Below are 15,609 nucleotides of genomic sequence, written 5' to 3' on the forward strand. Positions count from 1 at the left end.
TAGCCCACGATGACCGAGTGGTATCGCATCGGCTTCTCGTGGGTCTCGGGCTTAAATCATGGATCTAGAAAATCGCATATTGTTTTTTCAATGTATGTTTGGAATGAAAGTATGGTCTTAATAAGTTGAACAAGTGGTTGATATCCATGTGTCGTAAAAAACAAACATCTTTTACGAAACTTCTTCGTGAGGTGGCCAAGATCCACATCGATTTGTAGAGCCAATTAAAAAAACTAAACATATATTGTGTACGATGATAAATTATAGAAGTTATAAAATAATCATACTAACTTACTTTGAGATACATAATATTCAGTGAGGCATGATTTGGTATGTTTATATTAACTAACCAGCAACTAACTATTAGAAATTAATTTTTACTACATAGGAAATGGAATTCCCGGTATCAAACGACTAACATGAGTAATTTGCGGTTTCAGAACCGCGAGAAAACCGGAAGATGTGTTTATCTTATCCTATAAAATGTGAAACACATTGTAGATTATTTCTTGTTGTTATGCCATTGACATGTACTTATAAAGTCAATATGCTTGTACGCTAATTAATAAGCGATAGGTGCCTACTAATAAATTATAATATATTATTATGTAATTAATATTATACGATATGGAAATATATTTAGAAAATTTCACTTAAACAGGTGACTTTGGTACTTATGAATTTAAGTATACACGTAAATAAGCGTACTTACTCAAAACATCTCTCACTACTAATAGAGATGTAATTGTTTCATGGACATTATATATTGTCAAAATATAGTTTTGGCTGGCAAGTTGTCTATACATTTACAATACTATACTTCAAAATGCTTTACAATCAAAATAGGTAGAATTTACTATTAAAAAAAATCTTTTATTGTGTTAACTGTCAATTTCATGGTGGAACTGCAATTTAAAAGGCGACACAAATAATTAAGTAATTAATAAATAATAAATGTTTTATAAATATTATTCAGTTGATAATTTCCCTCTAAGGTGAATGAAACCTGTCAAAATTTATTTATTGAAAGTCGAATAATTACTAAAAATATTTTAGTTTGATTAAAATTAATCAATAATATTTAAAAAAAAAAATTCTATATACAAGTATCTATGCAGTTCTAATCTTCATTAAAAGATTACGGGTGTTCCTACGTAACGAAACATGTATTAAAATTTTATGATAAATTACATTAAAAAGTATTTATAATTTACATCTAACCTAAAAACTTTAAAAAGAAAAATAAATATTTTTTAAATGCAAATAGAAAATAAGAATGCAAAAAAGCGTTTAAAATATGCATTCAATGAACATCTGATTTTTATTAGTACATGGTATTTTAAGGTTATGTATTTTTATCATTTAAATTTAAAATTTACAGTAATAATTAATACTTTATAATATACTAAATAATTTTTTTGAATAGTTCATAGTTATGTTTTATGTTCAATTAAAAAAAACATCGAATTTTACAAAAATAAAAAAATATTACTTGAAATATAATTTTAGAAAATGTATTAGTTCCATGCTTCCTATCATGTACCGTTAGTAAAACTACATAAGCACTGCACTTTTCATTAAATAATATATCTTATAATTGGGATGATGATGTTGCTCAATTTTTATAATCACAATATTAAAAAGTGGCAAACGGCTTAATTGTAAAATACGTATTCATAATTAGCTAGTGTGTAATTTATTATTGAAAATATTAACAGCATAAAATCAGTTTAACACTTGACCAATCAATCAACCTTTAAATACGAAGTGCCAGCCTGTTAATAATTGGATTTCGAATGTGGTCGAAATTTAAAATATGACATAAATGCATATGAAGGGTAGCGAGTGATATTATCACACTGCAAACTTACTACATTAATATTCCCACAACCTTTACACAAGGCCATTGGTAGCTGTTTCCTGGTTTTATTAAATATGCGATGATAACAATTTTTGATAACGCACCATTACAATGTGGTGTTTAATTGAAACAATGCCTATTTACTTGTAAGTAGTAATGAAACAATAAATCAGTATGATCCATTCAATAAAAAAAACTAGCTGATCGTTTGTTTTTAGGCCTGTAAAAAATATTTTAATAACAAACAGTTTATTAATTGAATCCAAGTAGTTTAGTCAATACCTAAAGGGATTCATATGATTTTTTTTGTATTAAAATTCATAGCAATGCCAGAACTATTTTTAATATATTTAAAGGATTGGCAAGCTTTTGACACAGAAGAGCCTAATAATATGATTAGTTATCATTCATTATAAAAAAAATCCCCGCTGAATTTCAGACAAGATCTATTTAGCCCTCCTTGCTAAAAAGAAAATTTTACCTTCAGAATAGCGTTCCAGAATTCCTTCCCATTTTTTTCATCCGACCGGTCTCTTGAAATAAAATTGATAGTGGATACGCCTTTTAGCTACACTGATATTGGTAATCTCATGTATGCGAGAGGTAAACTACCAATTTCAAAAGCGTGATTTTTATACCGTAATAAAAACTAAATCAGGCTGTTCGTAAATTGTTTTTTTCTATCTTTTAAATGTCACAAGTAGATTATTTAATAAAAATATGGTACATATCTTCTGAACCTTAGACTATGTCTTTATTATGTACTTACTATCTCTTCTTATTGGAAGAATATATTAATATCATAAAAGCACATCATTGTTAAATTTATCATTTTAAATTGAGAATACAGCCATACATATACCCATATTTTGTTTTTTGATATTCGCGGATATATACCTAACATTAATTATTCTTCTATTAATACGTAAACCACGCACCGTGCGACATGCACCGTACCTTTAATATTATTAATATGTGAAATGACATTATTATAGTGAAATATATTCGGCAAACTTTCCATTGGAATTGCAATTGACTCGTAATTTTGGAGAAATTAAAATATTTTACTTTCTGTGCTTGTCATTTTTAAATAAACTACCTATATATAACATCTGTTATATATTTTAGTTTTACGTTAAGTAATAAATTATGACAAATACATGGGTTGTTTGGTAATAAATTTGTATAAAAGTAAATGTATACAGAAAAATGTTTGAAATTATAATACGCAAAACAAAACACAATATCGTATAAAAAACTAAGAATCTTTTTTGCGTATTTAACTGTTCACTTGTGATTATTAAGCTGCGATAAAAATGAAAGTGTGTGAAAAAGGATAGTAAAAGAGCAGTAGACAAATAATAAAATGGTTTAAAGTTCATTATCGTGTTTCATCACATTTTTAAATGATTCAGAAAGATAGAGTTGTGTATTTCTGCATATTTTGTAAATTATATAATATTAAGGTTAACGTGGATTGCATGTATTATGCATACAATTATGCATAATATTGTCTACAGTATTTTAATATTTAATTAAATTATCACGCACATTCTTATGGAATTTGCACCACACCACTACATGACAATATATTCAAGATCTGTTTCTTTTTTTATAGTAAGTATTTCAATCTTATTGTCTATGAATATCAACAGGCTTTAAATTAACTTGTAGAAGTTAGTAATGGTTCAAATAGACTATATGACGATCGGGCACATATATGCTAAGAGCGTTTTAGTGTCTATGATCAAATCTATGCCATTCCGACATTTATACATACATATTGTATGACAGCTATGACATCGTATTTACACCCTGTGACACCCTGTGACACAGGACACCAACATAAGAAACAGGTTTTTCGACATATATATGACCGATCGTCATAGAGTGTATTTGAAGCATTAAGTAGGTTATACATAGTTAATTTACCTAAAATATTATTCATAAATTTAATACTTTGGACGCGGAAGACGCACACGGCGCGTAATGACCAGGCGGCCGATCGATGTAATTAACGTGCATTTTAAAGGGGGCAATCAAAATCTCATTAGCTATTCAGAAGCGAAAGCGTTAATATGTGTATAAAATCTGAGAAAAAACCATTAATACTTCATGATAATGTTAAGAGAAAATAATTAAATTTATACTATTAAGTGTCTGTGATTTTTAAATAAGTAGGTATAGACTTTATGATCTACGTTTTGGATATTCTGCACGTAAGTATACAAGTTTTTCAGTTTTCAAGTTTATAAACTATATTAAGGGTACATAATAATTAGTATGATTTCATCTTGATACCTTAATATGTTTCAAAGTTAAATATAAAATTTAATGAAACTTTGGCAACTTTAACTAGTAAAATGGACTGATAGCAGCGATGAAGCAGTGAGGTAAAGTGCGGATAGAAGGAGGCGTATATAAATCCAACCGTTGTCGAATGCGCGGGCTTGTTCGAGTGTGATAATGTGTCTAAAAGCATTGATTTAATTGACAATTTTACAAATAATTTCTCATACTACAACAACTATACTTTTCCATTCATATCACGAGAACGGAGTCGCGGACGTTCGCCATTTTATAATGAAATATACTGTTCGTGTACACAATTACACATAATAACCATCAGTGGATCTATTCTATACACAATGTGGCTATCGACGGTAGTTTTTCATATTTATTTATTGTGGCGGTTAATTGTTACAATAAAACCGTCTAAACTGTCAAAAGTGCCATATTTTGACAGCCCCTCACTTGCCTGTATTAACTTTTAGAGCGTGATAGACGGTTGTCACAGTTTAGATGTCTTACTTCTTGTAGCAATTTTATAATTATAATATTTATATATTGAGGTATTATTACCTCAATATATAAATATTATAAACTGCAGCATTTCGATAGCAGTCTTTCATATAGCATTCAGATAGCAGTCTTGTGTATAGAATAGATGCGCTGGATCGGTTTCGTCTGCGAGGTGTTCCACTATATAATTAATAATAACTAACTTTGTAATATCAAAAACAATGCAACATAATACTGATTGAATAACTGTTTACTATACAGGAATTACGGCACCTATTATTATTTACCTGACTTTTGGTGTATATTTGTTATAAGTTACATTTTAGTAGTCCGTAGATGTAATCAAAATGATTTATTATGTATCTACTTATAATGATTTCTGATTAGGGCCCTGACGCAGTTTTACTTTTACTTGTGTGTTAAATATGACAATAGTACGTGGCAATATTGTTTTCATTCGCTATAGTACATTTTGCAAACACGTCACGTTTCTGTCAATAGTGTTTGTGGTGAAGCATACATTTGGATTCTATGGTTAATTTCCATTATATGGAACAATAAGCCTAGTGTTTTATACGAAGACATCCGTAACAGTGTTTACACTACGCTTACCTACCAGAGAATGTGTATTATTTAAGTTAAATTATGTCATTTCTTTGTAATCTTTCAAATTATAATACAAACTAGCGGATAATGATATTCGGCTCAATGACATAGTTTGAAATAAAGCATTGCTAATAATTATAAATGCAGGTTTTTGGGCACTTGGGTAAACGCCGTAGTGAATCAAATGCAAGGTGACACTGTTTTTGCAATAGCTTTTGCCCATTATACTAAAAACTGGAACGTTTCTCAATAACAAAATAAATAAGTCTTGTACGGAATATTTAACGGATTTTAAATGATTTAAACTACTAATAACTTAACCTTATTAAATTTATTGAATAAAAATGTATTTAGTCAGGTTTTAAAAATATATTAATGTTTGTGGGGAATATCTTTGGCATTGGCGTAGACTGTAATATGTTGGAGTGAGATAGACGATGGATTAATGAATAATAGTATAATGTAGACTTGAAAAGTTGTAGTCTGAGATATAAATGTTAAAATAATATCGAGGTTTAAGAAACGACACCTCGTAAATGACATTTTGTTTAAAATACGTTTTTTGCACTATTGGATATATTGGTAGTATCGGCATCTACCGAAGAAAGCTGAACATTCTTTAAAAAATATTTAGCTTATAAAACGTTTAAAATGATATCTCGTATCTACTATAAAACTAATTATTATTATTATTAATCGACCATGTACGATCGGGTCTAGGACGATTTGGCACCGCGAACTGGCCTCCGCCGATTGGCCTCCGGTAATTGGCCGCCGGTACAATCGGACGCCGGCCCAATTGGACGCCGACCCAATTCGACGCCGACCCAACTGGCCTCCGGGAGATTGGACGCCGTACAGTTGAATTAAATGCGCAAAGGAATAGACGTACGTTACGATTTGTTGGAGTAAATAAGCAAGTCAGTTTAATATGCTTCTATCTTCTCAGTAGGTGTACCTTATACATTTCGCGCTTGACACATTTTTAATATAGATTGAGAAAAATTATTATGCCTGATGATGTTTATTAAAAGAAAATAATTCTTCCCTCGCTAAAACTTAAAGATGTGCATAATCAATTAATTTATTGTCTATACATGGGTACTTATTTATATTTACAACAAATATTTAAAATAATGTTAGATGTAAGAATGAAAATTACATTATATTTCAGCGTTTTATCGACTTAATATTATAATAAAGCTTAAATATGTATATTATTATGCATAAATGCGTATTTTAAGATAGTATGAAATTACAAACAAAATATTAAGTAAGTTATCTGCTAAGTATAAATGTTTCAGTAGTTTGATTGATAAACTACTTAGGTACTGGATGCCGGATGAAATCCCGAAGGCCGAAATCCCGAATGCTGAAATCCCGAATGGCCGAAATCCCGAAAAATGAAAAAATACAAACATCAATAATTGCGCAATTTTTGCAAGAGACACAAAAACCCATTTTTTGTGGAAATATAAAAAAAATGTAAAATACAAACATCAATAATTGCGCAATCGTGAATTGCGCAATTTTTGTGAGATGCACAAAATCCATTCGTTCTACAAAATGGTCTCTCCTGAAAAAATTGCGCAATCAGAAAAACCCATTTTCCGAAAAAATGGGATTTGTCTCTCTTACAAAAATTGCGCTCACGATTGCGCAATTATTGATGTTTGTATTTTACATTTTTTATATTTCCACAAAAAATGGGTTTTTGTCTCTCTTGCAAAAATTGCGCAATTATTGATGTTTGTATTTTTTCATTTTTCGGGATTTCGGCCATTCGGGATTTCAGCATTCGGGATTTCGGCCTTCGGGATTTCATCCGGCATCCAGTACCTAAGTAGTTTATCAATCAAACTACTGAAACATTTATACTTAGCAGATAACTTACTTAATATTTTGTTTGTAATTTCATACTATCTTAAAATACGCATTTATGCATAATAATATACATATTTAAGCTTTATTATAATATTAAGTCGATAAAACGCTGAAATATAATGTAATTTTCATTCTAACATCTAACATTATTTTAAATATTTGTTGTAAATATAAATAAGTACCCATGTATAGACAATAAATTAATTGATTATGCGCATCTTTAAGTTTTAGCGAGGGAAGAATAATTTTCTTTTAATAAACATCATCAGGCATAATAATTTTTCTCAATCTATATTAAAAATGTGTCAAGCGCGAAATGTATAAGGTACACCTACTGAGAAGATAGAAGCATATTAAACTGACTTGCTTATTTACTCCAACAAATCGTAACGTACGTCTATTCCTTTGCGCATTTAATTCAACTGTACGGCGTCCAATCTCCCGGAGGCCAGTTGGGTCGGCGTCGAATTGGGTCGGCGTCCAATTGGGCCGGCGTCCGATTGTACCGGCGGCCAATTACCGGAGGCCAATCGGCGGAGGCCAGTTCGCGGTGCCAAATCGTCCCATTCCTTGTACGATCCTATAGAGGTTAGTATTAAGAGATTTTGTTTTTACGAGAAATGGATGTCAGCCACTTGCTCTGACTCATACACAAATTGAAAAACATTGTGTATACAAGTGCCAGACCCAGGATTCGAACCTAGGGCCCATGACGTAATAGGCCGACGCTTAAGCCGTGCAGCCATCGTAACTCGTAAATGCATAATTTTGTTTGCTGCCAGCTACCTGTCAGATGCATGTAAGTAATTTTCATACTACACACATACATTCACTATAGATGACAACAAAATGGATTTGTAATATCAAACACATAGGGTGCAGGCAAGTTTTTTCCTCTCTCATGTAAAGTTGTTATTTTGTCACTTACGCGGTGTCGTTTCTCAACCCTCGATATGTTGTTTATATTAGTGAATATATAGAAATAGCTGAATATGATATGCAAAATTGAAAATACGTACAAATAAATCGATTTGCATTATTTGTAGGTTTAAATACATATTTTGGTTAATAAATATTTATAAAAAATATTTTATTTATAACTCAAGGTGAATATTAATTAGTCGGTTAAAATCGAGGATTCGCATACTGATCGTGAATGTTCACGGTTGTGAGTTTGCTTCGGTTATTGACTTAGAAAACTTGAGATCCACTTGATGACGTTTTTATTTAAAAATAACAACGCAGGATTAAAAATGTTAATTCAACGGTCACGCCTCTAACGAAAGCGATGCCACATTCTTCGATGTGCTTTAATAATTTCACAACTTGACCTTATATCGATTTTTTAACACTGACGTGATATCATCAAATGTAACTTTCTTCCTTGCATCTAATTATCATATTACGTTGCCGATATTGATACTTTTCAAGTTTTCAAAGCGATGCGTCATCATTGTAGATTTTTTTTGTTCAATTGAAAATAGCTATCTACTTCAGTAACTTTCAGATTTCGTAATAAAATAGAATTTCTTTCTGTTGTGTTACATTAGAAACGAAAGTTTTGTAATACTCAAGGTCAATGAAATATTTTATAGCAATAACAATCGAAAATGAAAAGAAATTAAGTAACGGATGTCTATTTAGGTAATAACTTAAAATAGTATTTAAATGCCACTATATCAATTTCAATTTTAATTTATTTTACATATTGTGGACATTACAAATTATAAGTTTAAGACGTTCACAACATGACATTTAGAAACAAATAAATATTATTAAAAAAGTATTATGTAATATTGTAATTATGCAATATTAAGTTATTCTATAGTATAAATGTGTAAATACAAAAAATATTAAGTATATAGGTACAAGGAAGTACACCGGATGAGTTAAGCAGACCCTATTTTAAGAATTTATAAAATAACGTCCACCTATACTCATTCTCACGTAGATGGAATATATCAACATCCGAAGCAATTTGGTTGAACAGAGTTATTGCTCTACCAATTGGCATCACCAATGGCAGGTTAGTTCTGCTCCTCGGGAGAACAAACAACTGATGCTCCCGATTTCTAAGATAGTTATCAGGGACACACAAGTCAATATTACCAAGAATGGCAGAGTCGTAATATCGTCGTAAATTTCTCTTAATTTGTATTATATGATAAATATTAAATTGATGGGTACCAAAGATTATTAATTTATACTATCTACTGATTGATGGAAATTTGTAGATTTGTACTACGGAGTCATCGATTTTTAGATACTTGGGTTTCACCTTTTAGCATCTTCAGAATATATGTAAGTATAATTATCTGAAGTCTGGAGAGCCTGTAGCAATTTATATGTAAAGCAAATCGTCAAAACTGATTTTTATGAATAATACAATTATTTCATCACTTAAATTTTCTTTTATGAATTAAGTAAGAAAAGAATAATAAGAAAGTAGCTAAAAAGTTACTAAGACTAATGAGTAAATTCACTGCAAGTTATTTTGGTTTGTATATTTATGCCCCTGCGATTTATTTATCATCGCATACTGAAATAAAACAACGGCGTGTGTTTGTGGGATTACGAGCCTTAATTTTTTTATACATTATTAAGATAAATATTTGTATAAAATTACAAGTGATGCAAAAAAGCAGCCATTTTATTTATTATCAAAAAATGTTGTCAGAATATATGATATTTATTTTCTAAAATTACTAATTCAACCATGCTAAAATAATTTTAGAATCAATTAATATCATAATACAAAAAGTTTTCATAGTTCTTTTTGGGTACAGTCTAAATTGGTTGGAATTTTATGAAAAAATGTAAAAATCAATATTTTGTACTAGGTAATGGAAGTAGTTTTTTAAAAATGGGAATAAGTTGCCGGAGTGTTGCCGGAGTGCGATAAATGAAATACAAAAACAATATCGTATCGTTAAATAACATTACTGTACTTACCAATAATGCACCAATACAGTGGAATCTCAGCATTTTTAATGAAGATCTCTGCTGATGATTCTAAAAAAACATAATCAAAATAAGTGAATTTTGTTTGGGTAAAATGTGATATTCTTTTAACCCAATCTAAAAATTGTTTAACATGAATAATAATTTATGTAAAATTTCTTAGAATGAACATGACAAAAATAACTAGGAATTGTGTATTTTTATAATTGATTTTTTCCTGCAATGGAAAAATAAACAATTGGCATAATTATTACAACTCTTATCAAAGTACTCTTAAGTAAATTACAATGGAATGTAAATGTTGCTACTATTAATAATTGAAAATATTTAGAAACCAAATAATAAAATTATATTCTATTAGTTATCTACGACTCGAAAATCATTAGTTGTATAAAATACAAACACGGTTTAATTAAGTTACGTTTGTTTGAAAAAAAAAACTACTAAGTACTTTTTTGCGATACATGAAAGAGACCATGTTGCTTTGGATTAAATGAAATTAGTATCCTTCAGTTTATCTTTATTGAAAATGACTTCGCATTTAGTAACAATAAGGAGTTTCATTATAAGCATAAAATATAGGAATCGATTTATTAATTGTAGTGTTAAATTAAGCCCAGGAAACGATTGAAATTCAAAGAATCTTGGCAGGACCGTAGGTGTTATATGTGGGCACATGTAGGCCCACAGTAAATCGTAATGTAAATGTGCAATCATCTCACGAGGAACCAATCATGATGTAATTTTAGATATCATTCAATGTCGAAGAGTCTTTTAATGATTCATTGTTAATACATTTTAGCGACATCGTGGTTTATGCAAAGCAATTATTTGGCACATAATGTTTTTAATACGCCAATTATGTGCATGTCTGTTGTACGGTAATGAAAATGTATTATTGCAACATGGAAAAATATTATGCTAAACGATTGTTAAGATTTTTCTTTCAGTAGGATGACGAATATTAGCAATTTGTATTGAATTTATAGTTTTTAAATAGTGTCATATTTTGACAATACAATGACACATAATATCATACTATGACCAAAGTGTACATACTTATACTTACACCGCAAACATTCTGACATATCCTGTAATTTTTCATATATCTCGATAATGACTGTTGTACATGAATTAAAAATTCTCATATTACCTAAGTATATGCTCAAAAAATCTGGTGTTTAGTCTGTGACCATTAATTATCAATAAAGAGGACAGACATTTATTTACGCGTGGCGTCCAATTGATATATTTTGTTTTGAAAACTCAACTTTGTCCTTTATTTTAAAAATCGTATACTAATTTTTCGGATATTAAAAATACACCATAGAGCAGTGATTCTCAACTATTTTTGTATGGCAGAACACTTGAAGCATTTTGTGAAATCTCGTGAAACGAACTGGTCCAGAAAGAAAAGTACACTCCAAATCTCACCTTTTACTATATTTAGAAATATATATTAGGTGCTTTAGTTTTATGACCTATTAAAATCTGCCGCTCCGAAGTAGTGCATGAAAACTTTACTATTTTTAATAATTATTAGTGAAGCAACTATCAATGTTATGTTGAAAAAAATATATTAAAAGAGTAAGTACCTATACCATTTATTGTCTACATTTCGGATATATTTATATGACCAGAGGTACTTCTACATTACTAGGTACTAGGTACTATTAGGTACTAAACAAAAAATGCAAAAGGGACATCAATGCTTTGCATTACCCGTAACGTTAATCGGCAAATTTTAAAATCTTTGATAGAAACAAAAGAAGCAGTGCGTAGTAGGCTGTGATATCCAATACTGTTAACTTTACAGATACTCACCTAATTTTACCACGTTTTTATTAGCTCGTATTCTTGTTTGTCGAGTACAAATTTTTTCTTGTTTGTCCAAGATTTGTATTGGACGATTTTAACTAACTTCCCGACTAGCTAGACATTTGAAATTTTTAATATATATTATAACACGATGACAATGCATTTTTTTAATACTTTTAGCCATTTTTAAGCAGAATTGAATTCATTTTCAGTTAATTCCGTTTTGTATGGAAAGTTATTTCGGAAAAAAGTAAAACACTATTATTGGTTGCTAAGGGGGTCCTAGCAACTAAATTATTAATATATATGTGATTTACTATGGAAATCAATATGAAATGTCAAAATGACATTTCAGTATTCTATATTTATTCAGTATTTCTATCAAGTACAAAAAAAAAGTATTTATTATTCCTTCATTTATTAGTGCTACAAAAATGTCCCTCCTATCTAAAACTTTCACTACTTCAATAATAACTATGGCACAATATTTAACCAACAACTTTAAAATGTTTTAGTGTTTTAGAATAAGCTACAGGAAACCATGTCAAGATTTTATGAATTCCCGCGGAGCCCCATGGTTCCGCGGACCGCTGGTTCGAAATCACAACTAAGTGAGAGATTTGTAAAATGTATTTGGTAAGAAAGACTTAAAATGCTGTTAATTTGGTTTCTGGATAATTATAAAGGCTCCGAAGGCTTCCTTACGTTCTGGAAGGAATTGGTAAGGAAATCTATAAAAAGCTCGTAACTTTCTTAAATAGGTCTGGTGGATTAAAAAAACTAAATTAAGCTCTCTTGACTGATTATGGGTGAAAGCTTTCTCACTATGTCATCAAAGAAAATATCGTACCTTTCTATGGTAATTTAATTTTTCCAGATTAAAATCATTTTACAACAAACCATTTTATTACAAACACATTGTTATAAACTGAAAGAAATAACAAAACATTTTAAAGATCGAAAATTAGCTCAATGAGGTATATTAATACATAAACATTAAGTATTATTCATTATAGTTATAGGTTAATAATATAATATATATTATATAAGTTAATAAAATTGCTATGCTTGTTTTACTTTATTACTGACAAAATCCACAGAATAAATACAAAATCAAAGAAAAAACTGCTTTCAAAGAAAATGCTTTCATTATAACTTCCAGTGGAAAAATATGTTTATATTATTTTATAAGGAGAGTGTGTGCATTAAGTTGAATAAATAATATTTAGGTAGGTATATATTATTTAATACCAACCTAATACTTATTACACAATATTATTATTGCATCCATAATTGAACAATTATGACATTAACTAAAATCAATCAAGATAACATAAGTATTGGATAATATTTATATCAAAAAATTTGCCCGGGGCTTACGGCCAGTCATTCTCAATTTTTTGGCTATGAAGCTGTCATAAATTTAGATATATTAAAATCGTTTAGGGCATTTTGATACATACGTTTATATATGTCACGTCGGATACTTCAATTTTTAAGTACATGATCTTTAAAACAAATGCTCGTAGCATTTACTATCGTTGTTTTGTACATGTAGTGAGAAAGCTAAATTATATTAACTAGTTTACAAATTAGTTGATAATTGTATAAATGTGTACGATAAAATATACCATTTTTACGTAAAATTAAATTCACTAGCACACATTAAGTCCCACACCATATATTTACTTACATGAGGGGCAGTAGGTACCAGGAAATTAGAATAATATATTTTGTAGGTATTGACTTATTACCTTTAAAAACTTCTGTAGGTATGTAGAGCTTACATACATACTTTTGTATATCGATTAATAATAATACCTACGACTTGTTAAATAATTTTAACCAGACAACTACCCTTTTCTCTACAATATTTAGATTAGGTAACATCAATTATTAATGTCTTTTATAGTGTTAACTGTTTATTCATGGAGGAACTGCATTATATTATTTGTTTAATTAAATAAAACACAATTTTTAAGTACTTACTTATTTCACTTTATTAATTAAATTTTGAACCGGTTTTGTCCTCTTCAAGGGGACATTATCAAATGATAATGTCCCCTTGAAGAGGACTAACCGGTACGAATTTTATTTAATAAAGTGGAATAAGTACCATAAAATTGTGTTTTATTTAATTAAAGAAATATTTAATCGAATAATTAATTATTAAATTAATCAGACCTTAGATTAATATTTAAGTTAATTAGACTTAAAATTCATTTAGTCGTTTGTATTAAAATACCTATTATAAAATCTCTGGAAATATTTTATAGAAGTTTAGGTATTTTGTGGATCATACTTTGAGTAACTTGTAATAGATATGAAGTCAAACTAAGATAGGAGTAATTATATGCCTAATTAAATTCGAATTAAAATTATGCACGTAGATATAATGGAATGAAATTAAAATTGTTTACAATCTGTTTATTTTACTTTGTTATATATAATTAAATTTATAATTTATTTTATTTCTTTTTTGTATTTATTGAGATTATTTTAAATCACAAAACCATGTATATGCTTTTCACAATCAAATGAAAAAACTAATTATATTATTTAGCAGTTTTAAAGTTTTTACAGCACCTGGTTATGTAATTTATTGACTCTATGGTTATTATTTTATTATAAATATTTTAATTTTTTTTTATGTGTTTTAATCGCAGTTATTTATAATAATAATATAACAAAATGTTGTTAGTAGGTGGGGATTGTTATAGAATATTCCATTTATTATATTTATCCAAGTAAAATTATTTACCTTATTTAAACCTGCGTACAACCTTCCTTGAACAGATCAACTTTTTCAAGATTCTTTACTTTTATATTGTTATAAAATACATAGGCATCAATAAAAGAAATTTTATCGATCGTTATACCATCGCCACAAGTCAATATATTTATACGAAAAAAATATTAAATCGTTCGTTCGAAAAGTTCGTTAAATATATTTAGCCGTCTTCAATCCTAAAACACTACATTTATATCACAAAGGATATTAAATAACGTCACATAACTAAACAGAATTAAAATACTATTCAAATAAAGAACTCAAAACAATCGAATCGTCATATATTTGAAAATACTTTTATCTGTCAAAATTCGCGCGTTTAGTTTGGTATATCCGGTGTGCAATTTTCCTCTGAGAGTTTAAAAAATACGCGCGGCGTCTGCGACGCCTGACGGCTTACTGATTATGAAACTTGCGACAATCTGATACCAAAGCCGAGTTATAAAATTCCCGCCAAAACTGTAACAGCGAATGATTCACAAAGATTACTCCCACGGCAATCTCGATTCATTGCATGCTCCAACTGCAGAGGGTTTGATACAATTCTACAGAGACGTCGATTAGAATGGTTGATTTAAACATAGAAATACGCTAATTCATACGTAATCCAGTGATAACGGAGTGACGCAGAATTGCGTTGCAAGTAAACTGTCACGGAAGACAGTGAAAGTGAACCTTTTGTGTCAATCGTTAAGAATGTGACGGTTGAGGAAGAAACCTGACTGTACAACTGCTGGTTACAAGATGCAATTATATTGCATTTGTATGATGATATTAGATGTTCTATAAAACAAGAATGTGCTTTCAAAATACTTCATATTATTATTCCGTGTCGGTATGTACTCTAAAACACAACTTCTAAACATCGTGTTATTAAATGACTACA

At 29.4% G+C, this 15,609-nt stretch overlaps 1 protein-coding gene across 1 annotated transcript in view; it reads right to left on the reverse strand.

Annotated features, from left to right (window-relative positions):
• LOC147067790 (uncharacterized) overlaps positions 1–15,124 on the reverse strand; it is an 80,110-nt gene extending 64,986 nt beyond the window's left edge. Inside the window, exons 1-2 of the mRNA XM_085952580.1 lie at positions 14,694–15,124; positions 10,106–10,165 (exon numbers count right to left, since the gene is read on the reverse strand). Of these exons, the coding sequence (XP_085808706.1) occupies positions 10,106–10,138 (33 nt within the window). The 5' untranslated portion in view covers positions 10,139–10,165; positions 14,694–15,124. The remainder of the gene's footprint in view (positions 1–10,105; positions 10,166–14,693) is intronic.
• Positions 15,125–15,609: the final 485 nt, after the last annotated feature.

Source organism: Rhyacophila brunnea, unplaced genomic scaffold, assembly GCF_057557595.1.
Source record: "Rhyacophila brunnea isolate RB1 unplaced genomic scaffold, BYU_Rbru_1.0 scaffold_3, whole genome shotgun sequence".
NCBI lineage: Eukaryota > Metazoa > Arthropoda > Insecta > Trichoptera > Rhyacophilidae > Rhyacophila > Rhyacophila brunnea.